Below are 26,328 nucleotides of genomic sequence, written 5' to 3'. Positions count from 1 at the left end.
CAGTGTGAGGGGGAGGAGTTATGTAAGTGGGGCTCTTGTGCCTCATGGAGCCTCCCATTTATGCATGCCCAAAAACAACTTCAAATAGTTAAAAGTATGGAAAAAGTTTAGCGGTCTAACTGTAAAATTCAGTAATATGTAGAAATTAGTCTTTTTACATGTTTTCAACAATTAATTAGGGTGAATAAATTGGATTTTAAAAGTACCGAAGCCCTAAGTGGCCACACATTCATACATTTCTTCCTGTTTTCCCAAGATAAAGGGATAATTTTCTCAAGATTGCAAGATAATGAAACTGTGTTTTCCCCAGATAACTATTTATTTTAGATTAATTTGATATGTTATTGTATCAAATCTTATTGTAGTTTGGTGTCACACACACAGTACCTTATCGTATTGTATTTTACCTTATCTTATTGTATCATACTGAATCTTATGGTATCATCGCATCATATCATATACTGTATCATATCATACCTTATTGTCATATCTCAAAGTATTGTGCTTTATCGTACCTCATCTCATCTGTCACACAGAATAGTAAACTCACTCCAACTTGTCATACCATTGAGAGGCAAAGAAGATGTCACACTCACAAACTTACTTGGACAAACCACAAAAAAGGTAAGATTCATGCTTGATTTGAATTGTGTCTGAAGTTTTCAAACCGTTTGTTACCGTTTTACAACAGAGGAGTCTTATCAGTTAATGGAGCTCTGAAAAAGAGCAGCAGACAATCACTTTCCTGGGCTTTTCTATGGGAGGCTACTCCCTAACAGTGCTGACAAAATGGGAAAAAAATGTTTAATTTAATAATTGTGATGAAAATAATGCATCTTTAACCGATTTTGATAATCTATTTGGATGTGTTTGAAATGGTCAGACATTAAATGCTGAATAATGAAAGACTGTTAGTTCCAAGATACTGTTCAGAGCATAAATAAAGAGTGCTTTTGGAATCAGAGAGCAACTACTATCATATGCTACTAAGAATGAACAATGGAAAAGAATGTAACGATAATCTGGTTTGATGCATATTTTCACTTTGGCAAACAGACTGCTGCTACATGAGCCTCCATGGAGGTGTGTAAACTATCAGTGCTGGCCTTCAGTATAAAAACACATCAGTCAAATCATTTCAATAAGTCCTCTCTGCTTCGGGCTGACAGGACGGCTCATCCATCCGCCTCTCTGCAGTCATTCCTCATGATTACAACCAAAGCATGGCATCCAGACGCTGACTGCAGACGATTATTGAGATAAACTACAACATTAACTCCAGGCCAAAAGTATCTGTTTAGCTTAATTGCTATTATTATATACATTCAATCAGATATGAAGAGGCAGGCAACAAATGAACCGTAAAAATACAGAGTTAGACAAAGACTGTGGTTTCTGGCTGGCTTCACTGCAGCCGTGTTCTTGGTACACAAAGCTGATCTCGCTATTCCTCAAACAAGGCGGCTTATGAACACGATCCCTCCATCTAACCAGAGAACAAGCAGTCAGAGGGGAACAACAATACACTGACAAAGTAGTCTTAAGCCATATTCTGATGTTTCTGGCAGAAAACTCATACTGCTGCGTGTTTTGGTGCCATGATGCGTATCTGACCTGTCCGATTCCCAGCCAGTCAGCGAGGTCTCGAGCGTTGGCCAGAGCTGTGGACAGACCCACCACTCGGACACTTTTGGAGGTGTGAGATGAGATGAAGTTGGTCCTGGACACGATGACCTCCAACACTGGACCTCGGTCCTCACCTGAAAAAAGATGCAGTGATACAGTCCAAACACAAGATAGAAACAGTAGTTGCATCTTAGTGCCTTCACATTAGTGTGAGTTTTCCAACATGGAAAATTTAGAAATGGAGATAATCTGAGGGTTCTTTCGAAAACAAATTTCTTTAAAAACAAATGTTCCTGAGTAGAACCAGGTAGAACCCCCTTGGAGCGTAAACTGCCTGTAGATGTGAGCTTAAATAGTTGTCTGTCCCGATGTGTCAGCCCTGTGATTGATTGGCGACCTGTCCAGGGTGAACCCTGCCTTTAGCCCAATGGACAATGCTGAATATTAAACCTCAGAGAAGACTGACGTATATCCTAGAAAATATAACCAGTTCATACAGACTCCTGGAGGTTTGTTGTGGCCTCTTACCCAGCAGATGGATCTCGTCAATGATGAGAATGGCTACTTTCTGAACGTAGCTTCTGTTCTGCCAGCTCCTGCTCACTCCGTCCCACTTCTCTGGTGTGGTGACGATGAGGTCAGCCTGTGCAATCGCTCTCATGTCTGGAGTCACGTCACCTGTCAGTTCCACCACTCTAAACACAGACAAGAACAAGGAAATACTTTAGCCAGTACATTTACAACTTACACAATGTTTTATTTATTTGTTTATTTTTATTTAGTTAAATCAAAAATTAAAATAATATTTGATTATATCATTAGCCAGGTTACCATACACAGCAAGACCTGGAAAACAAAACATTTCCCAAGATTTTTCTTTATTGAGATTCAGCAGGGATAAAATATGCCAGCTACCAGCTGAAAACCCCATCCAGAAAGCAATCAGCCTCTGTGTGCTGATGGTAATGTATCTGCTTCCACTTACTTCTTCCCCAGTTTTTCCTCTATCCTGATCTTCCAGTCCTCAATCCTCTCTCTGACCAGAGCTTTCAGGGGGGCGATATACACCACCTGAACACACAGACGCAAACGCACAGTCACTCACAAATAAAAGAAACAGTGCTTCTCATGTTGGAGCATCTCTTCAGGTGGCAGCTGCTCTCAGGCAACAATGAGTTAAATAACTGACTGTGTTCTAAACATAGAGCAGAGGCTGCCTTAATCTAACTTGTGTTTTTTTTTTAATTTTCTAGATAACACAGACAACAAAGTATATTGCTATCATGAGGTTAAAAAAATGTTCAAATATATTCCAAAAATCATAAAATGTGTTGATTTATCCTAAACTGTGTGCACAAGGCCAATTCCACAATAAAATGCAAAATGTATGAGACAATAACATTTTTTTAAATAAAAATAAAAAATAAAGTAAAAATTAAAAAAGCACTTAAAATGATAATAATTCTGTACAATAATTTTAAATATGTGATGATAATCAAAAATATAGTTTTTCTAGAGCTTCTTTAGCTTTTTAAAAATAATGTTTCAAATCCACTTATTAATGCAATTTGTGAAACATTTCTTACTAAGTTGCTCATTGCCTGTTTTTCCATGTTTTTAAAAAACATCACTAAAATTTACTCAGGGTTCAAAGGTTTAGAGGACATATAAAAATATCAAAATATATATTGTGTATCACGATATAGCCTTAAAATATCACAATATTATTTTAAAGCCATATCACACGGCCCTAGCAGAGCCTCACCATAACATATTGGTTTGCTTTGTTTTTCCGTTTCTTTCCCGACTGATACATGTTTAGACTTTTCCCACAGCAGTGTTTGATTTTCCTTTTTGTGGCAAAACACTGCTAATTTAGCTGTATGACACAAATTATTAGTGTTTCCAAACAGCAGTTAAACAACAGACTTTAAATGACTTTGTGAAACTCCATCAGAAACTTCAGTGTAAATGGATGAGATGCCAATTAGAAAAAGAATAATCAGCTGACAACAACCTTTGCAACATAAGTTACTAACAATATACAAGAGATCATCAGCAGTGCTCCCATGGAAACAACCTGTGGAACCCTATGAGGACGCAGTCTGTGTTTGCTTTGGAGTTCTTTCTACAGTTGCAGTGTCCTGATGATGCTCTTTTTAGTCTTTTTAAGTTTTGAACAGACTCACAGACAGTCTCCTCTGCTGTGGTTTCTTATGTAAATAAAACTTGGTACTTATCTTGACCAATAGAAAAGACAGCAGCAAGTCAATACTTTCCTGTGCAAAAACGAATTCAGCAGTGACACAGACAGAGCCAACGGTTCAAACCTTAGAGGACGGGTACTTGCTGAAGACCCTGAACATTGCCATCTCTGCTGCGATGGTTTTTCCAGAGCCCGTTGGCGCCCCCAGCAGGACATTAGTGTCGGTGTGATACAGAGTGTGGAAGATCTGAGTCTGGATGGGGTTGAAGTGAGTGAACTTGTAGAGGCTCTCAAACTCCCGGTTCCCCAGAGCTGTCACCGGCAACGGCTGCAGGTCCAGCAACTCTGAGAGGACAAAAGTAATGGGACAAGATTAAACTGGATTCTTTTCTTCTTATTCTGGCAGCAAGGTGTAGGGCACATCGTAAATGTATAAATACAGTAACATACAGTAAGTAAATGTTTAAAAAAAGTTTAAATAATGGTCATCCCAAACATTTATTAACCTTTAGGGACTGTTTGGAGCATTTTAATGTGTTTTTCATCTTAAGTTTTTGGTAATTTTGGCTGTGTTCATGCATTTGGCATAATTTTTAGCAAGATTGTGTTCTTTTGTTTAATCTGTGAATTTCCAGCTCAGCTCCTACAATAAGTCTAAAATACACTATGGGCACAAAATTGTTAAAGTGAGAGTGTGAAGTGCAAAAAATGCTCCACTGAAACCCATTCAAATTAACATTTTTGATCCAACAGCCATCAAAACATAAAAACATGAATTGTATTATTCCTGGGTGTCATTCTGGGCTTTTCCTTGGAATTTGTCATTTTTACCATTTTGTATGTGATGTTTTTTTTTTTTTATTTTTTTACCATATTTGGCATATGGAGAAAATACATGCTATTTCCACTATTTGCACTGTCACAAACCATGTCGCTACTTAACATATCCCAGGCTGTCATCATTAAAAAAAAGATGTACTTTGCATCACTTTGTATATTAAATAATTTTGTGTGTGTGTATGTCTTCATCTAAAACATAGTGGCTGACATTTAAAGGGTTAAAATCCTGAAAAATAATTAATATTTGATATTTATGATTACAAAAATAATATTCTCTGCCTGAACCTGAATGGGCCTACCCAGGTTCGCCAGATTTGGGTCTCGGCCAGGCTGTAATTTCTCACTGTTCCCTGGGACATGAATCGTTTCAGGCTCTTGCCAAATCAACATATTTTTTAAAAAATTTTTTTATGAAGCTGATGTGAACAGTCTCAAGTGTATGTGGCAGTTTGAGGGAAAAAGAGAGAAAGAGGGTGAAGGGAGAGCAAAAGTGATGGAAAATGGAGATGGGGGAGAGAGAGCGCAGGCAAGAGAGAAACAGAAAACCAGAGAGAAAGTAAGGAGGGCTGCAAGGCAGTTTGTGCTTCTCTCTCCTCAGCAGTGTTAGTGATGTAAATGACATGCAGCAGAGAGTGGTGATTATTATCTACACGCTGCATCGCCGTTGCTGTGTGTACTACATGTACCGAGGGACGTTTTCTACTTTGCCGAACCTGTCATGCAGGGGATGACAGACTAAGAGAAGAAGGAGAAGTGGTGCGTGGAAACACTCCAGCCCTTACCTTGTAATACATGTTTTAAAATTAAAAAAAAAAAGTTTTTTATAATATAGAAAATGTCAGCACAAATTCAGTACAAATTCATGTTTTTAATCAGACTCGAGCCCAAAACTGCTACTGTGTCGGGCTCTGGTTGGGCTTGGACAGAAAAGGTGCAGGCTCATACAGGTTCTGGCCTGATTTTTTGGGCCCAATCTAAGCCCTGGTTCCTGGGGGCTTGGCTTGTTACCATTGATATCAGGATGGTGTTAGCGCTATTAGCACTGTAAGCACTATTCGCTCTGATAGCACCATTATCTGCTAGCCGCCTGCTCAGCTACCTCCATGTTATAACTAGGCGGGTTTCCATTAACCCTCAAAATGCGCAAATTGAAACAGCAAATGCAAAATAGGCCTAATGGAAACATGTCAGTTTTGAAAAAAACAAAAAACATTTTTTTTAAGCTTGCATGAGGGGGTATTACAGGTGATTCGAAAAAGCCATATTTGGCAAAACTGCAATGGAAACTCTTTTTTGGCTTTTATAGGTCATATAATGTGCAACACCAGGTAGTGGCAATACCACTTTATCAGTGCCAATCGCCGTTAAACCCAAAGAAGAGGAAGAAGAAGAAGTACAACAAAGTCGCATGACATTCTACAAAACATGATGCAGTATGTGTGGATGGAGGAAGGTACTGAGATCTTCTTAACTCTTATACGAGACAAAGAAATTATGGCGATATTAGATTGGCTTTATCGAGTGGCTGTAATAGAAATAAACCTGCTAATGTTTTGGACATCCATCGTCATGCTTGATGGAATGTTACTGCAAGAGAAAAGTCGCGTAACATCGCAGGGAAAGTCGCATCATATCAATCAGTGGAAATGCAGTCATCTCGCAATTGTTTCATCAACATTTAGAAAATATTGCTTAAGTTTTGCACAAATCTCTAATGAAAACCCACTGACTGTGTAGACAACATGAATCAGATTCAGTCATAGATACATGTCACAGAGCTCCTTAAAGCACTAACCACCACAACATACCATAAATGACAAAGATGAGTGTATAAACAACTACTGAGAAAATGTGTTGAACAACGTCCAGGAAATACACTGACTACAGCATAGCAGCTGAAATTAAACTAATCAGTGTCTGAGAAAATGTTGCATGATTACTCATTTATCACTTTCATGCAATTAAAGTGTGATGCTGAATATAAAGACATGATAATGGCACACATTTGTTCAGGTGTCAACCAGTGCTTATGTAACAAAGAAAAGAAGCTTTAGAAGAAAATTCTTGAACCTCCTTCAGCTCCCTGAACTTCAATACGGAGAACTTTTTTTTATCAAAGTGAAAACTAGTAAAACACAGAGCAGCACTGGCATTCATGGAGTCATATTTCTCTTCACTTGATTAATGTGAGTCCTTTTGCGTTCTCTAACTCCTCAGAAAGAACATCTGCATCTTTCGTTGCTAAATGCTCCACTATGTTCACCAGCTGGTGTCTAACTTGCAGAGGCAGTGGATTTATCAGAGTCTCACTGAAAACAGCTTCCTGCTGAGCTAAAAGTCAGGGTTGGGTGATAATACTGCACTCATGTCTAATGAGATGGATGGTAGAGATGATTTTCTTGTAAATGGTATGCAAGAAGTCATTGGACAACATCAGACAACAGCTGCATGGCTGCAGAGCTGTTCCTGTGAAGGCTAAAAACACTGTATTAAAAGTGTTCTACCAGGCATTAAATGTGTCTTTCATATTTAATGACAGCCAAGATGACGTTTGCACGTTTGTACGTTTGTTTGGTTTTCATGCACTGTTGTTTTCAATATAGACTGCATTAAATTATGGACATGGCCATTGACATCACCTATTGGCCTGAGTGGCTGTTCAAAGAACTGCACTTTTTGGCATTTTAGCTTTGGCTCCAGTTTTCAACCCTGAAGGTTGAGAGGTTGTCACTTGGTATTAACCCTTTGAAACCTGAGCAAATTGATTTCTTTCAAATCATTGGAAGAAGGCAATAAGTAGCAAAAAAGGAAATGATCCAAAAATGTACAAGAAATAAGTAATAAGTAGAAGAAAAACAACAAAAACAAGAAAAAAAAAACCCCAAGAAACAAAAAACAAACAACCAATAAGCATTAATAAACAAAATGAAACATTGCCTAAAATGTGCTTAAAATCGCAATATATTTTTGTAGCATAACTTTAAAAATTGAATTATGATAATTTTAAACATACTGTTCCTCTAGATTTTTTTTTTCCCTATACAATTTTCCTTTGCTTTTTAAAATTTACTTACTTGGTGTACCTTATACAGCAAAACACAATTTAATTTTCTGTTTTTAACATTAAAATGGGAAAGATATTTAAAAAAACAGAGGCAGAAGTATATGTTGTAAAATTATTAATATGGGCAACAGTGACACTAATAATGTTTTTTTTTAAAAAATGAAACAATCAAACAAAACTAAAACTAAAACTAAACTAATTAAACAAAAAACCAACAAACAAGTAAACAAAAAACAAAAATAATTTGACTGCAGGTGTGGCTGATACATGTACTTCTAAAGAAACGAAACAGCAGAATCACAAATAAACTATGAACAGTCAACACTTGAGTAGTTCACCGTAAACTTCAGGGAGGTGAAGTTATAATAATATCTTCATAGATTAGGTGAAGTCCAAATGTGGATAAATGACCAGCTTTAAAACTTATCCTGTTCAGGTCTTACAATAAATGCAAGTCATAAATATCACATGAATATCATGAATAACATCAATCCAGTCCTCAGCTTGGTACCCTAGCTTTAAAAAAAAAAAAAAATCTATATCTACTAATTTCTAGCAATTTGTAGAACATTTCTTACCAAGTTGCTCATTGCCTTTCCCCTATGTTTTTGAAAGAAATACCAATTTGCTCAGTGCTCACAGGTCAAAATACTGTTAAAGTGATGTGGCTCCAGGATTTAAAGGGTTACAAGTCGGGTATATCTGAGTTTTCACAAACAGCTGAGTTTCCTGGTTATTTATGCTGACACGATTTTACAAGGCAGAAAGTGGTAATTACAGTAACTCAGCTGTTACATGAATGATGCATAATGCTCTGACTTAATCAGCAGGAACATCTCCTTTTATTTTATATAGTTATTGAAACCGCTGTTTATATGAAGGCATTCATTAGTGCTGATTTTTCTTTATTTCCTCTATCAACACCCACAGAAATGCAGTAGAACAATGGAACCTTCCTATTTACTGTGCAGTCAAACTGCCTGGATGAGCCTATTCTAAATGTCTGGGCTCTAATGTTAACAACAACCCACTGTTTATATCTGATGCATTCATTGTGATGAACTTGCCAAAGCATTATATGTTCTGATCTGATCCACATTCTTGATTTGTCTTTGTAAAAGATTCCTCAGATTTATTTTGTTACATATGTGTAATAGAAGATGACAAACAGAGACTTTTATATAAGAGACCCTTTTATTAATGAAAGACCGGAGCCGCTGGTTAAACAGTGTCCTTCCGCCAGCCTGTGATATGATCTGCTCTGTGCTGTGGGGTTTTTGTGTGCGTTCTTACTGAGGGGGAAATGTGGTCAGAACTAATACGCTGGTTCCTTTCTTACAGTCTGGAGGAGTGAATGAGCGGAGTGAGGGAGGATTAGATGCTTTTGTTCTCCGGTCTACATAGGGTTTTGATGTCTCCGTGCAGCTCCAGAACAGCTGAGCCATGTTGTGGTGGTGAGCCGCTGTTTTAAGCTGACTGAAAGCTAGAGTTGGTGTTTTTAGACAAAGTATCCTTTTGCTTATGTTAGTATTAGATTTTAGTAAAAGCTCAGGTTTCTTTCACTGTAGAAAAGATGCCCCCTCCATCATTCTATGGAGAGCATACTAGATGTATGTGCTTGTTTAGTTCAACAATTTATGGCTTATTTAGGAAAAAAACAAAAATTACTGCATTGCGGTTGTACGCCTCCCCAAATAAGTCAAGTTGCACTTACTGTTAACCTCAATGTCTGTGAAAACATGCATGCGTCACACTAGGTTTGGGCGGTTTCAACACCGTCATAAATACAGGCACTCCTCTTTCTATATAACTCATTGTATATAGTGCACAGCGCGCACCACCAGAGCTCAGTCTCTGGTCTCTGCTGGTGGAACAGGCAGCTGAGCTGAGAGCGACACGTTGTGGTGGAGGGAGAAGTAACAGGACTGTAAACAGCCAGTGGCCAGCAGACAGAGAGAGACCGTAGGGGACAACAGCATGTTTTTTTACAACTAACTTTGTTCATAAAGGATTTATTTCGACCTAACTGGAGCTGGTGATTGTTAGAGCAGTGGACTTACCAACTAGATTACTAGCATACCAAGATGATTTGGGTGACTTTTATTTGTCTAAGTCTGAAAGAAGTGTGTTTTATGATGTGTTAACGGGCAAATTAAGCCTCATCAGACTTCTGTGACTGATGGAAAGTTAAATTCAAAAGGTTTACAGTTGTCTTTCTCTGTTTAATACAGACAATGGCTATGAGAATATCACTTTTATTAACATTTTGTGTTTCTATAGTGATTTTTAAGATGGACAGCCAAGATCTGTGTCTCCAATTCAGTATCCGTTCTTCCCTTCTGTTCTTGAGTTATGTCTTCAAATAATAGTTAGAAAAGTGTTTATGCAGAATATTATGATGTCACAGCGAAGTTGACTTTTTGACCTTTTCGATATGAAATGTCATCACATCATGATTTTATGCTATTAGACATTTGTGTGAAATTGTGCTGCAATTAGCTTATAGATTCTTGAGTTATGGCCCAAAATCCATTTCATTCTTGAGTCCAAGTGGACAAAAAAATCCTTTAAGGGTGTTCTTGGGATACCACATTAACAAGACTGACACACATGAGGTCACATACACCTTGACCTTAGACCAATGACAAGCAAAATCTTCTTGGTTCATCGATGAGTCCAAATGGACGTTTGTGCCAAGTTATGGCTGTACAACCCACCTCATCTATCGCCAGCGTGGAGGCATAAAAACTTGTTAGTGGGTCTGTAAATGACCTCAGTCCTACTTTGCCATTTTTGGTATTGAAATGTCTTATTAATTATAGGACAGTATGTACACAAAAACCAATTTATTAGCAGTAAGCTACAGTAATATCTGCCAATATATCTGTCACCTGCTGCAAAAGTCAATACAAACAAATGTTTTCAGCTCAGTGCGATTGAGGTGGACCAAACAGCTCTATTGTAAATAAATGGAAAACAGAGAGAATTGAAAGACTTGACTTAGTGGTACTGGTACTATACTGTACTTGAGTATTTACATTTCTTTGCTTTATGTCTACTCCATTACATTTTTTAGAGAGAAGTACTGCAATTTTTACTACATCATATTTACCTGACAGCTTTCTCTCTCTTTTCTACAGGGAACGGGAGGTGACATTAATATGGTCTTATTTTTAAAAATGCATGTGTGCTTTCTATTTCCTGCACCCGTTTTATAAACTGCACGTCCGTTTTAGTAACTTTGACATGCGTCTTTTTTTAGAAAGCGTGCGTGAGTAACTCGCATGCGCATTTTGTTTATGTAAAGATGCATGTGCAAGTTACTAAAACCCACCTGCAAACTATAAAACAGGATTGCGAGATAGAAATAAAATGTGTATGCTAATTACTAAATCGTCCACCTGTTTCACAAAATGCATGTGCAAATTATAAAAATGCGTGTGCAACTTCATACCTTTTTTAACAAAAAAGATTATTTTTTTGGCATTTTTGCCTTTATTAGACAGGACAGAAGATTAGTTGCATGAAAGGGGGAGAGAGAGGGGATGACATGCAGCAAAGGGCCGCGAGCCGGAATCAAACCCGCGGCCGATGCGGCAAGGACATTGCCTTCATTTATGGGGCACCTGCTTTATCCACAAGACAAACTGAAATCCCTGAAATCACTGTGCCTGGGCTTTTACTTATAATTGAGCATTTACGCATTGCGATATACTGCTATGTATACCTAAAGAAACGACGGTCTGAGTTCTTCTTCCACCACTGACTGGATTCAAGTGGGCAGTATTCTGTCTGGCTCTTAACAAGGAACTGAAGCAACTGGAATCTAACAGCTGGAAATATTCAAGAGTCCAATAGTCCACCAACTGTTGCTGGACTGTAACAGACTAAGAGACTAAGCATCACTATTTTAAATTCAGGCCAAGTTAAGTCAACTCCTTCTTGTCACATCATAAATGTATGTGTGTGTGTGCGCGTGTGTGTGTGTGTGTGTGTGTGTGTTTACCAGTGTGTGGAGGGTGTCTCTCAGGTAGGATGAGGTTCTGGAAGTTAATGATGCAGACAGCCTCGGCTCCGAGCCAGCGGTCAGACACCGCCTTGATATAGTACTGAGAGGGCAACGGCTCGAAGATGGGGATGGTGAACACGATGTGCTGAGGCTCTCCTGTTACCACCTGGAGAGAAAAACACACACACATTAACATAATTGACACACATCAGTGGTGACATAGTCTTTGAGGAACACTGTTCTAATGTTACCCAGGTCCAATAATAATAATAATAATAATAATGATAATTAAAAACCTGTTTCTTCTGCAGGAGGAAGTACTCAGAGTGGTAGATGTGATCATTGATGGGATCCTCCACCCACAGCCACCAGGGCTCACCCACTGACCCGTGCACCTGCATCATTGAGGGGAAAAAATATTAGACCTATTCTTTTTAACAGGAAGTCACAATGGGGGTAAAATGAACAAACTGAATAAAACCCATTAAAATACACAAACTCCACGCAGATTTTGGCTTTAAAATGAAATATCTGAATTGCAAACATTGTAATATCTGCCGAAATCAAAAGCATAGATATATAAATATATATACAGGTATATAAACACAAAGTGAACATGTACAGGACATTGAGCCTGAGTTGAAGTATTTTTCTTATTTTGCACAATGAATGAATATTACACTGAAAGCATTGTATTTCATGTCTCCATCTGCTGATTGGTAATCATGATAGAATATGCAGAATATGATGTAAATTCCACTACAGAAGAGGCTTGATGGTCACTAAAATTAGGTGGGGAAATAAGTGAATTTGGGTATCAGCTAAATGACTTGTTATGTACAATAATTTCAGATATCGTCAAAAAAAATCCCAATATTGTGCCTTCCTGGTGTACAGTATGTTTACTGAAAGCAACATAAGAGCGGAGTCAGTATCCTTGTATGTGCATGCAATAAAGCTGCTACTGATTCTGAAATATCAGTCTTAACAATCCATTGCCAGTTTCTTTGAAATAAATATCTTATATTATTCTTATAAAAGAACAATAAACAATAGTCTGCTGGTAATGGCAGTATTCATCATAATGTGTCAGTGTGGTGTTTCCTGGGTGCCATCAGGAAGGAGGCTCATGTGTCGGTACATGTGTCGTGGCTCTGCAGCCGGATCAGGGCTAAGCCAGCCGGTCTTCCATTACCACTCTCCCATGATTGGAGCATGCATCGCTAATCGGACATAAACATTCATCTTCATATTCAGCCTCGCTACAATGAGCTTCCTATTCCACTCAGATTCCACGACAAACTCCGGACTAAGCTTCCCATGATCCCCTCTGGCCCGTCTGCCCACTGAGGTGGGACATGCTGGCGAGGCCCGGAGGCATTCGGGCTCTCAAGGACAGATGGAGATTCCATGGCTGTAAGAATAACAAGGTAGGAGGAGCAGCTCTTTTTTGCTCCACTGAGAAAATGCAACTATGACTACACTGACTGTCAGGAAGTAGTATGGTGGGTGGGTGGGTGTGTGTGTGTGTGTGTGTGTGTGTGTGTGTGTGTGTGTGTGTGTGTGTGTTTGTGTGCTGCTGCTGCTCAAGAGACAGAAGGATGAGAATAATGCTGAATTTAAAGATCCAACCTTCCCTGGACAGACAGACTTGCAGTTCTACAGAGAGGTTTCAGGGTAAAAGTCGAACCATTTACTGAAAATATATTTTGTATCCATTTCTCACACACTGCAGGCTTGAGAAGTTTGTAGCTTGTTCCATCATGAAGAATAGCAGCTCTAGTCAGCCTGGATTCACAGCATAACTCACCGCTGCACTGTAGATCTGTATGTAAATTGCGTTTGAGCTTTAGAGGCCACAATGCAACAGTAGGCTTGTCTCCATTAACCTTTAAATTGCACAAATTGCAATTGCGAATATAAAATACGCCTGATGGAAAAAACTCCTGTTTATCGCAAAAAAGTTTCTACACTCAGATGAGGTGGTATTTCAGGCGATTTGAAAAACTTCAATGGAAACACTTTTTAGCTTTTATAGATCATATGATGTTCAACACCGAGTGACAGTAATGCAACTGTATGGACTCCAAACGCCATTAAAGTCAAATAATCATAATAAGGAGCAGTCACATCACTTTCTACAAAATATGGAGAAAGAGACTGAGATCCTCTTAACTCTTGTGCGAGACAAAGAAATTACAGCATAAAAGACTGACTTTATCAAGCGGCTGTAATATACATAAACCTGCTGATGTTTAGGACATCCATTGCCATGGTAATATCACTAGAGAAATAACATAATATTACTCAATGACAACGCAGTTATCTTGCAATTGTGTTTCATCGAAATTTAAAAAATATCGCTTAAGTTTGTGCTAATCTGTAATGGAAAACCAATAAGTGAAGTAGTATTTATCTACAGAGCTCCTACAGCTTAAAGTCTCTAGCAACATGGTATGAAATAGTAAGAAGATGAGATCAAAGAGCTCCAGCAACACTTGTAGTTTAACGAAAAACTCAGGGTCATCCACGAGGCCACAAGCTTAAACTTGACTTTTTTCATTCTCCATGCACCTTGGATATTGGTGCATATATGATGCATAGTATGAATGCAAATATTTTATCAAAGGCGAGTGTCTTATTAATCTTCAAAAATCTGAGTGAAAATAAATGTTCCCAGCTATTAGAAAAGTGAGTTGAAAGCAGCTCATTTTGAGGAAAACAGCATTTCTCCAGACTTTGTTGGCGTCGCAGATCATGTTTTGATTGACACCTCCTTGGATCCCAACTTTGTCATCTGTCTCTCGTCTCCATGACGACAGCCATGGAGCAAAGCTGACTTGGAGTGGTACATCTCCCAGAGACGGTCCCAGAGTGCATTGCTCTGCATAACCGAACGGTACATTCCAACGCTCCAGTTTATGCCAGAGTGCTCCGGCTGATGTTTCTGAACGCACTCTATTGAAAGGAGCATTGAGGGATTTCAGTTTGTCTTGTTAAATTAATCTCAACTGAGAGCTGAACTTTGAATATTAGATTGTCTTCATCCATATTAGGTGATATGGATCGGGGATAACCACACCCAAATCAACCCAGCTTCAGGAAACTGGAAAAACTAAAATGACAATATTTCAAATTTGGATTGAGGTTAATGTCTGATCATTTTTTATGCTTTTTATGATGCATTTAAGACCCTAAATTATATATTAAGAAAGTTTTTGGTGATTTGAGTTTCCAGAGACTTTAAGGAAAATTAGATTTGACACTTTTAAGGAGACTTTTTCAGTCCTACTAGGAATTAAACTTCAAATCAATTATACAACTACCAAATTTGAAGAAAAAAGCATTATCAGACATAAATTACTCAGTGATAGGTATATTTTGCAGAAATATTTTGAATAAAAAGAAAATATTTGGGGAAAATACGTGTTTTTTTGTGTTTTAGCAATCTTATGTATCTTTGTGACGAGTTCAACATGACTATGATGTGTACTTTCAATTCCATTTTGCCATTTCAAACTATTTCATATAAAGAGAAGCCGACAACAGCAGTATGATCGTATGTTGCAACATATGTCATCCATGTTTACCTGATCGTTCCAGCGGAAGTCAGGCGTGACGATGAGGCGAACACGCAGCACGGTGCGTGTGATTGGCTGAATGCTGGCTTCCATAGTGATGGAGGGGATCTGGTGGACACACTGTTTGACTGATAACCCAACGTTGACGTGGTGCAGAATGTGACCTGGGAAACAACACACCTGGCATTAACATGCTTTTCATGTCATAATTATGAGTAAACATGATGTAGTTCATGCAGATGACAGTAATTCCCCAAATAAAAGCAAATATAGAAAAAAACAGCTGGGCCGCTCATTTTAGCTTAGTGTATCAATACAGCAACACAGTAGTGTCGTACACATCACTCTGCTGCTCTATGTTTGTCTTTTTAACAAAAATGAATGAACTTCAACCTCAGCCTTTGTTTCGATCACTTCAATGAAAATCAAAACTTCCTTTGGCTGTTTCACAGTAAAAGGTGCAAAGAGGGATCATATCCTCTGAGGTCCTGGAAGGCTTTTAATGTGAAACATCAGATATAGACATACTGGGTCAGCTGACGGTATCTTAACACAGACCTAAATAAAGGCAAAACAGAACAAACTGGAGTGAATGACTGCAAGTCTCACAGCAGCAGCATGGTGTGAGACGACTGATGATGGCTTTAAGATCCTATTAGTTTTTAAAGCTCTTAATGATTTTGGTCCTAACTATCTATCAGAATTGCTTTTGTCTAATGAGCCTTATAGAACCCTCAAGTCTTCTGGCAGTGGCCTTTTAAAACTCACTTAATTTAGAGCCAAAACTCTCAGTGAGCATCTTTTATTTCTATGATCCACATCTGAAGGCTGACCACCAAAATGCCAAACTTCAGGCTTCAAAAGAGGAGACCACAGTCTATTTGTACCTCCCTAGAGGTAAATAAATAAAGGCCATCACCATTTGAAACTTGATAGCAAATTTAAACCTGAATTCTAGGTGCTTTATACCTCTATTTTAACCCTTTGAAACCTGGGTCAACTTCACTTTTCTTGCGCTGCTTTCAGACACCTTTTACATAAATTTATACCATTGAACAAATTGTTTTGATTTCTTTAGAAAATATGGGAAAAAGGCAATGAGCAACTTGGGAAGAAATACCCCGCAAATTGCCAGAAATAAATTAAGAAAAAAAAAAAAATTAAATCTAGGGAAGAATGTCTAAAATAATATCTATAATTATATATTTAAAAATATTTTACAGAATTATTTTTTTCAGGTCATTTCTGTCTTTTTTTGTACTTTGTCGTTTTTTTTTTGGTTAATTATCTTTTTTTTTTTTTTTTACCAATTTCCTGGTAATTTTGGTGTCATTTTATTTTGATCATTGCCTTCTTCCCATGTTTTTTTTAAAAAAAAAATTAATCCAGCCAATTTATGTCATTTAGAATAACTCATACAGTCTGAATGCAGTGTTTTTACCGATCTCATCCTTCCTCATTTCCTTCAGTTTGTCCACAGTGAGCTTCTTCTCCTCCAGGCGGTTCAGCACAATGTAGCTGAGGTTGGGAAACTGGCGGAGCGGGTGAGCAAAACCCCACAGCCGCCTGTCGATCACCTTACAGAGGGTGAGCAGCCGGTAGGTCACTGTCGGCCAGCGTTTCCTCAGAGCGATCTCAAACAAAGCCCTGACGATCCGAGCAGCGTTCTGTGACAGAGGGAAAAGAGCTGAATCAACATCAGTCCCAGACGTGTACCTGTTACTGCTGCAATCATAGACCGCAACAGTTTGAACTTTAAAGCTGAAAAACAACGAGTGAGCGGGAGTCAGTGGCAGCAGCTGGACGCTCCATCACGCAGTAAACTGGTGATTAATCATGTGTGATCAGAGGGAGGTCTGGCCTGCTGCAGACGTCCAGGTTGGCCACAGCTGTGCGCTGATGGATTGCTCATGTCGGTTGTGGAGGGGAGGTCAGGTGGCACTGCTGCTCGCTGATAGACTGCTCAAGTCCGCTCGGGCGCTGATTGATCTGGTCAGGTGTTAATGTGATGTGATTGTGTGGTGAGGTCTGAATGCACTCTGGAGGGGGATTATTGAAATCTGTTTGATAGCTGGGTGAGACTGAAGGTCTGGCCGGACACAATAAGACCTGATGTTTGGGGAGAACAGATGCACCAAAAAAAGGATATTGCTAATCTTTGTTAATACTCTTCTGCTCCGTATTAAAAATACTGTCTCACACTGCAGTAACTACTGCCAGTGTACTACTACAAATTAATCCTTCCACTTTTCATCTTAATATGAAATGAAGAAAAATTGTCTGAACACAGCCTTAAGACATATAAATATTCAGCTGCAGCTGGTGGAGAACATTTAAAGTGGAGAAATGTCATAAAGTGCTACCACTTTATGACATTGGGTGTTGGAGATTTTTGGTCAGCCACAAACTGCAATTTGTGTCTACAAAAGTTTTCTATTTACTTTCTGGCTTTCATTTAAGTTTTTGTTTTCACATGAATATATTTCATAATTTATCTATTTCTTTTATTTTATTTTATCTTTTATTAATTAATTTATTGTTTATTATTTTTATTCTTTATGCATTTATGTATTCTTTTATTATTATTTTGTTTTTTAATTACATTTATTTATATTCTTATATATATATATATATATATATATATATATATATATATACGTGTTTCAGTTCTTGTTTTTATGTTAACCAACTTTTCTTAAATAACTCCAAATTAATGGAATGAATTAAGTCCTTTCTGATAGATGAATGAGTAATCTCAGATGTGCTGATGTTCAGTGTCTTTTTCATTTTAATCACTTTTAGTCTACAAGATGTTGAAAATTTGTAAAAAAAAAAAAAAAAGCGTTCATCATAATTTCCCAGAGATAAAAGTGACAACTTCAATTTGCTTCGTCTGTCAAACCGACAGTCCCAAACTCAAATTATTTTTTATTAACTATCACGTATAACAAATAAAATCTGCAAATTTTGTAGAAGCTTGAATTAGCAAAGGTTTTTCTTCGTTGCTTTAAAAATGACTAAAAAGGTTAATCAATTATCAAAATAGTTACCCACAATTATCAAAATAGGCAAGTGATTTTCTTTTGATCAATGAATTGATTAATCGACTAATTGTTGCAGGACTATTGCAATACAGTACAGTATGAGCTCAAACTAAAAAAGGGCATCCACCCAAAATCATTTCAATGCTGTCTTTTAAAATACTCTCTCCCAGATTGGGTGCAGTGTTTCAGTGAGCTTCAGGTTTCTCCTAAAATGATCATCTTTCTCACGGTGTAGACCATAATTGGAGGTATATAAAGATTTGGAAAAACACAGTGTAAGTCTCAGTTTCACTGTAGTTTTCAGCACATTAAAAGCATGATCATATTAAACCACTAATCTGAGTTTTATCACTTTATTTCTTTCATCTTTTTCATTTATGTCTTATCTTTTTTACTTCCTTTTGATTGTTTTATTGTTTTTAGTTTTTTTTTTCGTATTATTTTACACTGACAGTGTGCGTCCTGCATCTTGCATTATTTGCCCTCTGGTTTTTATATGATCCTAACTCTCGTTCTCTCATCTCACTTGTGTTCAGTTGGTCTGTTTGGCTTTTTGTCATAGTATTGCCGTCTGTGTATTTCATTTCTGCTCTGCTTTGTTCATCAAAGCACTCTGTAAAGTCTGTTTTTAAAGGTGCTATATAAACAAAGGTATTAACATTATTATTATGACTATTATTATTATTATGAAACAAATGCTGTGACAAGAAGGAGAACACTGAGCAAAGCTGCAGCAAAAAAAAGAGAATAAGAAGTTTGAATTTATATGCAGATAGGTGACTGTTGGGCCACCATGTCAGCAGAACATTGAGATTTTGAGGGTTTATTTACTGATTTAATGTTTGATCTTGTAGTATAGTTGTGTGTTGTTCATTTTCCCTCACCTGAGCCACATAGGACAGGTCTGAGATGAGGGAAAAGCTGTCCACCTCTCCTCGGCTAATGTATGTCTGAAGCAGGACATTGATCTTGCCGTAGCCGTTCTCCACGCCGCCTGTAGCCGGCAGCTCGCAGTAGTTATACAGCAACTGCTCCAGCTCCTCCATCTCCTCCTCACGGACCTGCGGGCACACATCAGCACCATGATGCACTCACATTTTATCATGTAGTTTATTCTCACGAAGCACATGTGAACTCAGACTGTGGGTACACCTGGCTATAATGTAGACTTAACCCTTTGAAACTTCAGTAAACTGTTTTGATTTCTCCCCTAAACATGGGGAAAAGGCAGTGAGCAACTTGAAAAAAAAAACTTGAAATTTAAATAAAAAAAAAAAATAATAATAATTTCAAGAAATAAGTAGATTAAGAAAAAAAATTTAAAAATAAGATGGGGAAAAAAAGTCCAGATATTTATGATAAAAATTATTATATATTCAAAATTATGTTACATAATAATAATTATTATTATTTTAAGCACTTTTTTCAAGTCATTCTTTTATTTTTCCAGGTAATTTTCTTGTATTTTTTCTAATTTCTAGCTATTTTTTTGGGCAATTTTTATCTCAAGTTGCCCATTGCCTTCTTTCCATGTTTTAGAAAAAAAAAGAAAATCCCTTTGCTTGGTGGGTGACTACAGGTTAATAATTACAACTTTTATTTTGGATTTGTTAGTGAGATGTCAGTGTTTAACTAAAATTTTCTTGTAGTTTACACATGATGACCTCTCACCTTAAGCTGTTCAAACTCTTCAGACTTGGACACGATACTGAGGATGTCTGCCTCTGTTCGCTGAGAGTTGAAAAGCTCATTGAAAGTCTTCAGAAAAGGAGAGAAAAAGAAGAGAAAGGGTTAATAGAGTTGCGATCAGGATAAGTCATTCTATCTGACATACCGTTATCATAAATATATACACGTAACTATTTTCCAAATCTAGTTAATAAACATTTTAATGATCGTAGTTGTTTCTGCAGCCTACTCAATAATAGATACTACCAACTATTAATACTCTTGGTGACACTGTCAGTGAAGACCACACCTATAGTTATACAAATGAATTATAATGTATTCATACCGCTTTATAACTACACACATAATGCTTACTGATGCACTATATCAACAGTCATAGAACACTGTAGATGTGATTGACAATGAATTATAAGTGGCAAGGGTCTTAGGGATGCTCTTGACTAGTTGTATTCCAGTAGCTAACTTAGCTTGCTAATAGTCTGTCAGTAGTTAGCTAGCTAGCTAGCTTCAGCATATAGCATACTCACTGGATTTCAAGGGCTGCAACAGTTTCTGTCTTTTTTTTTCCTTTTTGAAGTTAATAATCTAGCAAATAGTGACCCTGTAAGTTCCCATCTTTGAAAAATCTGATTAAGTGACAAAAACTTTTCTGATACTTTGTGTTTAGTTGTGAGAGGGCATCAGACTTCAGTCTTTTAAATGTATTTTCAAAGTACTGTAGTGTATGGTACGCATTAATCATGCTATGATACAGCACAGACTCTTGTAAATTCATGAAAATGATTACACTTAACTTAACACCCACAATGAAACATTATGATGGAGCATAAATTATTATAAATGCATTTCATTGCACCTCACGTTACTTAACACATACAATGATAATGTATGATACAACATGGGCTGTTATATCACACTGAGTCCTTACAACAGGTAATTGTTGATGTGTGTATAGGTGAATATAGATATTTAAAATGCATTATAAGCCCCAGCATTCAACCTCTAGTGTATAACTAGTCAAAAACATCCAAAAGACCCTTGATGATCCAAAAGACATCTATAATGTTTTAGGACTGTTGATGTAATGCATCAGTAAGCATTATGTGGGTATATGAGTGTAGCCATAAAACATTATGAATGCATTATAATTCACTATGACTGCCTTCATAATGCATTACAGACGTGGTGTTTATAGTAAGTGTTGCAATATTTTTTCTTACCACAGTTCATAACTAATCTAAAAAGCAAAAAAACAACAACAAACAAACACATCTTTAAGGGTAAAAAAGATGCCATGTGCATAAAAATAGAGCTAGCTCATTAAAAATATTCCCACAGAAGGATCCCCCTCGAACCCCATACTCTGGGCTAAGACCCCAATGTCCTCAAATTCTAGAAACACCGCTGCGTACCTCTATGGTGTTGTATCTAATGTAGAAGTGGCTGGCAGTCCTCCCCATGTCAGTGGAGGCGTAGTATCCGGTGCGCTCCTCAAAGCGGATCATCCTGGCCTTATCCAGCTTCCTGCCTGCCTCCACCACAAGCTCCTTCCTGTACAGCTCCAACGAGGGATCCATCTGGAAAAAAAATAAAAATGTAAATACTTACTTTTGAAATTCACTGAAGATTTCTAGTAATGGGACTGAAATATTTAGGTTATTTACATTCTCTGCCAAGCTGTTTTATGTTTAGTTTCTTGCAGAATAAAACTTTTGATAATCAGAATTCTGGAAATATTTGACACGAGTGGCTCAATCAGTCGCAATCAAGTTTAGATTGATGTTAAATTAAGCCTTGGTATGATGTGATCTCTGAGGGACAGACAGGCAGAATAAAATGAATCCCATTCTGATAACTGACCTGATAAGCCTTGTGGTTGATGCCGTACACCAGTGGGTTGGCCCTCATGCGGACGTACAGGTAAGTATAACTGAGCCACTTCACTGCCTCCTCCACGTTGGTGACTGTCCCCAGAGCAATCTAAATCCAGGAGAGAGAAGAAGAGTCCTTACACACAGACAATAACATCAGTGGTCTCTGTCACCACCTAGTGGACACTCCTGGACACTGCAGTCTCTATGCTCGAACACTGTCAGACTTCTTCACACTGCAACATGCTTTTGTTCAAAATGCACAGTTCAGACCTTTTGACTTCATATAGATATGAAAGGGAACAACAAAATCAATGTGTTATCAAAACAAAATAAGCATTATTTTTGGGGATTTTCACTAATTCACTGACAAATCTGCTGATGCACTTCTTCAAAAAGCATTTAGCAGAAAACAAAAAACAGCACCCATTCTTCCTTTTCCTTCCATTTTCTTGCCTTTTTCATTTTTTATTTGTCACTCACTCTTACTTTTTACTACTTTGGTACATTGTTTTTCTGCTGATTGTGGATTTGAATGATGTGCTCTGTTAAAAGAAAAATCATTGATGTCCTATATAATCTGATAAAGGCTTTGTGCTTGAAGTGCATCAGCAGATTTCAGTCCATTAGTACTAAATAAAAACAGCAATAATTATCAAGACATTAGGTAACTCCTACTTTTCACTGAGAATGAATGCAGCCATAAAGGTTTCCTCAGGCAGGGAACATAGTGTGTTTACTTTTCTGAAAACTCCATCAGTGCTAATGAATCCATAAATGCTCAGACAAGCTTAACATTTGGTTATTTGGGATATTATGCACACAAGCAGTTCAGAGATATTGCCACATTTTCTCTCATAATAATTTGTTCCCAGATGTCTACATTTGCTACAGTTTTGAAGTCACTTGGTGCAGAGCTTTTTACAGGCTGCTCTGTGCATGAGTGTGCTTTCAGCCGCACGCCATACTTGTTGCATTGCTTTTGATGACACCGAGCTCGCTCTGGCCTGCACATACAGTGGTAAACCATTTGGATGCAATGGCTGCCTGCTCCAAATACCATTAAAAAAACAAACCACTCTGTAACTCTTATCTTTACAAATTCTGGATTTGATCTTTTAGAAAAACATATGAGGGCAATAGAGTGATGAAGTGATGAGTCCTAAAACGCAGAGGTCCGTTAGCCTTTTAGCACTTTCGGTTCCCTCGTCTTGAATGGGTTTTTGGTAAAACGACTTAAATAAGGTCTGTGATTAACTCTATTTAGAAATTTTGTTCTGCAACATGAAAATACATCTGCACAAGCCCAATTTTTGAACTTTTAAGGTTTTACTTGTCAAACCTAACAAGCAGCTACATGTGACTACAGTGTTTATCGGGGGGTGTTAGACGTCATCACAGCGGACACAGAAACTCATTAAACCCACTCGCCGCCTTTACAGCTTTACAGCTTTACAGCAACAGCAGCTCTCCAACTTGTACATTTATCTGTTTATATTTTTCGATTGTGGTCACGCTAGCAGGAGAGTTTTGTCGAAAATTAAGTGCATCAAATCAGAGGTCGAAACTATTTGGAGCAGTTTAAGTCCTGCGACCTTGATGTAGTTGGTTTATAGCCTAACAATAGCTTTTCGCTTCTGGTGATTTCATTTACGCTTCAAAACACACAAAAGTTAATCTGTGAGTCATGCTGAACAAAACTTGTAAGTATCGTAAACTTGTGTTTATCACAGAGCTTATTTTTGGTGATAGTCAAAAATCCCATAAGGATTAAGATGAGGGAACCAGTGTGATGCTAACTTACTGGTTGGCCTACAAAAATACGTCATCCCTTCACCACTCTATTGTCTGGAAACAAAAATATTTTTCTTTTTCCATACTTATCCTGACCTGGAAATGACTCAAATCATAACCCATATGTTTCCGTAATGCATACGAACCCTGTGTTAGAACATGGTGAGGTGTTGAAATGGAGCACATAATTACAGCAGGCGTTAAAAACACGTTAATTCCAAAAATTTCAAATGAGATTGCCTAATTAGCAGTAATAAAAAATTACACAGAGAATGGTGAATATTTGGTCATCACATAGCTCTGTGTTACAGGCGGACTCATACGAAGAAGCTTCCCCCAACATTTTACAAGATGATGAAACTAAAATCTGTCAAGATTTTACTACATTTTTGTCCCTTTCCACTTTAAATTTCCACCAGAAATACATTCAAACCCCCCTCTCCACATCTGATTTGATTTTTTCAGAAAGAAAAAAATAATAATTTTATATTTAGACTGAGAGAACGGAGAAAACATGAATGTGAATCATGTCCAAACAGGACGTTGGGAGTCTGACCTCAGCGTTGAGGTTGTCGGCCAGGTTGCTCAGGAACTGACTCTCTATGGGGTTCTGCTGGGTGAGCAGGGTCAGGTAGTGGCTCAGCTTCTCGTGTGTGGTGATGATTGTGCCCTCGCCGTACTTGTCAAACTGGGGACGACCTGCACGCCCAAAAATCTGCATGACGTCCAGGATGCCCAGATCCACCAGGGAACCGCGCTTGGCATCATAGATTTGAGTTCCCTGTTTGAGACACAAGACACATGAGACTTCAGAGGGTTTGAAACATACGCACAATGTGTATTTATGTAAATATCTTGTTACATATGAATAAAAGGCTGCTCATTTAAAATATGCTCAGAATGAAATAACTATAAGTGTTTCACCTGCAGTGCAACAATAAGAGAAGAACCTTTTTAATAATGTAAAAAATGGATTATGGTGAGTGCCAATTCATATGGAAATTTAAAATTAAAATGAAAATTTCTCTTCAAGTTAATGTATGTGCATCTGCACAACAAATAGCTATCTTAATGTCAGAAACTATAACACAAACTAATGCTACTGCACCTTTGAATGAGGCTACCATTAATGGTAAGATTGTGCATTTAATAATCGGGATGGGGCTTGATCACATTTAATGCCAATATTGTTAAAGCTGATTTAGCAACAGCAGATTACATTTTTTTAACAGTTCTCAACGATTTGATTTTTAATTTGATCTAATTAAATTTAATTCCAATATTAACATAAATCTTTAATAAACAGAAATTTGTGAAAGCCTTTGGGACTTCAGCAAATTAGCTTGATTTCTTTTAGAAATATGAGAAGGTAAATGACCGAAAACTTGTGTCATTTAATGGGAATATATATATATATACACATATATATATATATGTATGTACACATTTTTTAAAGGAAATAATAATACATTTTCAAAAAAAAAAGAAAATTAAAAAAAAAATTGCTTGAAAACCTTCAATAAATGCAAAATTGAACCTACAGTATTTGCTCATAGTCCAGAGGTTTGAATAAATAAATAATAAATAAAAAGGCATCTGAAAGTAGCACAAGAAAAGTGATGTTGACCTAGGTTTCAAAGGGTTGAAGCCAAAAATTAAGCCAAAATTAAACAATATATATCTGTGAGACAGTTAAAAGATTTATATTTTCAGCAAAAAAGAGCACAATCGGGGTTTGATAGTGTGTAAAATGTTACGAGCCACTTTAAGGGCACTGACTTAAAGTCAGTGTGTTTTGTTTCAATTCAATTAACAAAACTGCAATACATGAAATTACCAATTACTTAGTAATTGGAGCCTCTGGGGTACCTGTGGGTCTATCACCTCAGGGTGGTGACTTACTTTACCCGGATGCTTCAAGGTGTGCTTACAGAAAATACAAGCAAGAAAGAAGACAGCAGGAGACAAAGCATGACGTCTAAAAAGCCAGAGAGGAAGCAAAAACAAAGAAACAGAACCTTGATAATGACTGCGTGAGCCGGCAGGTTGACTCCCCAGGCCAGGGTCGCAGTGCACACCAGCACCTTGAGGTGGCCTTTGGAGAACATGCTCTCCATCAGGCTGCGGTCAGAGCGCAGCATGCCAGCGTGGTGGATCCCAAAGCCTTCTGGGAACATCTCCTTCATCTGCTTGTTTCTGGAGCGCTGGATCTGAAAGAGAAGGTTTGACAGTTTTTTATCTAAAAAAAAAAGTGCTTGAATGAAAGGTCAAGGAAAGCGACAAGCAATGGGGGGGTTTGGGTGTTCAGAGTCAAACAGAAGCACAAATCAAATATCAAGAAGACTGAAAAAAAAGACCAAAGTCATCATTATTGCTGTTATTTTTCTAACACATTTGATTTGAACATTTATTTAGAACATGCAAAAAAAGAAAAAAAATCATTCAAGCAAATGGATAGACAGAATCCTTTTTTATAAACATAAAATCAAAAGAAATTGTCAAACACATGATGACTTGGTTTACTTATTTGAAAAGGAGTCAGAAGAATGAATTTAATCCCACCTAAACCTATACGCTAATTCAACATATGCATACACCCACATA

At 37.5% G+C, this 26,328-nt stretch overlaps 1 protein-coding gene across 1 annotated transcript in view; it reads right to left on the bottom strand.

The window, feature by feature from the left end:
• Positions 1–26,328, bottom strand: part of ascc3 (activating signal cointegrator 1 complex subunit 3) — a 203,964-nt gene that overhangs the window by 39,576 nt on the left and 138,060 nt on the right. The window contains exons 15-28 of the mRNA XM_042490728.2: positions 25,743–25,934; positions 24,281–24,505; positions 21,920–22,039; positions 21,472–21,636; positions 20,042–20,128; positions 19,255–19,431; positions 16,768–16,993; positions 15,336–15,490; positions 12,042–12,140; positions 11,743–11,911; positions 3,957–4,177; positions 2,612–2,697; positions 2,155–2,321; positions 1,615–1,760 (exon numbers count right to left, since the gene is read on the bottom strand). Of these exons, the coding sequence (XP_042346662.2) occupies positions 1,615–1,760; positions 2,155–2,321; positions 2,612–2,697; positions 3,957–4,177; positions 11,743–11,911; positions 12,042–12,140; positions 15,336–15,490; positions 16,768–16,993; positions 19,255–19,431; positions 20,042–20,128; positions 21,472–21,636; positions 21,920–22,039; positions 24,281–24,505; positions 25,743–25,934 (2,235 nt within the window). The remainder of the gene's footprint in view (positions 1–1,614; positions 1,761–2,154; positions 2,322–2,611; positions 2,698–3,956; positions 4,178–11,742; positions 11,912–12,041; positions 12,141–15,335; positions 15,491–16,767; positions 16,994–19,254; positions 19,432–20,041; positions 20,129–21,471; positions 21,637–21,919; positions 22,040–24,280; positions 24,506–25,742; positions 25,935–26,328) is intronic.

This window comes from Plectropomus leopardus, chromosome 11 (genome assembly GCF_026936395.1).
Source record: "Plectropomus leopardus strain MGB_pleo_1.0 chromosome 11, ASM2693639v1, whole genome shotgun sequence".
Lineage (NCBI taxonomy): Eukaryota > Metazoa > Chordata > Actinopteri > Perciformes > Serranidae > Plectropomus > Plectropomus leopardus.
The sequence above is the reverse complement of the archived record's forward strand: the minus strand, read 5'-3'. Positions and strand labels throughout refer to the sequence as shown.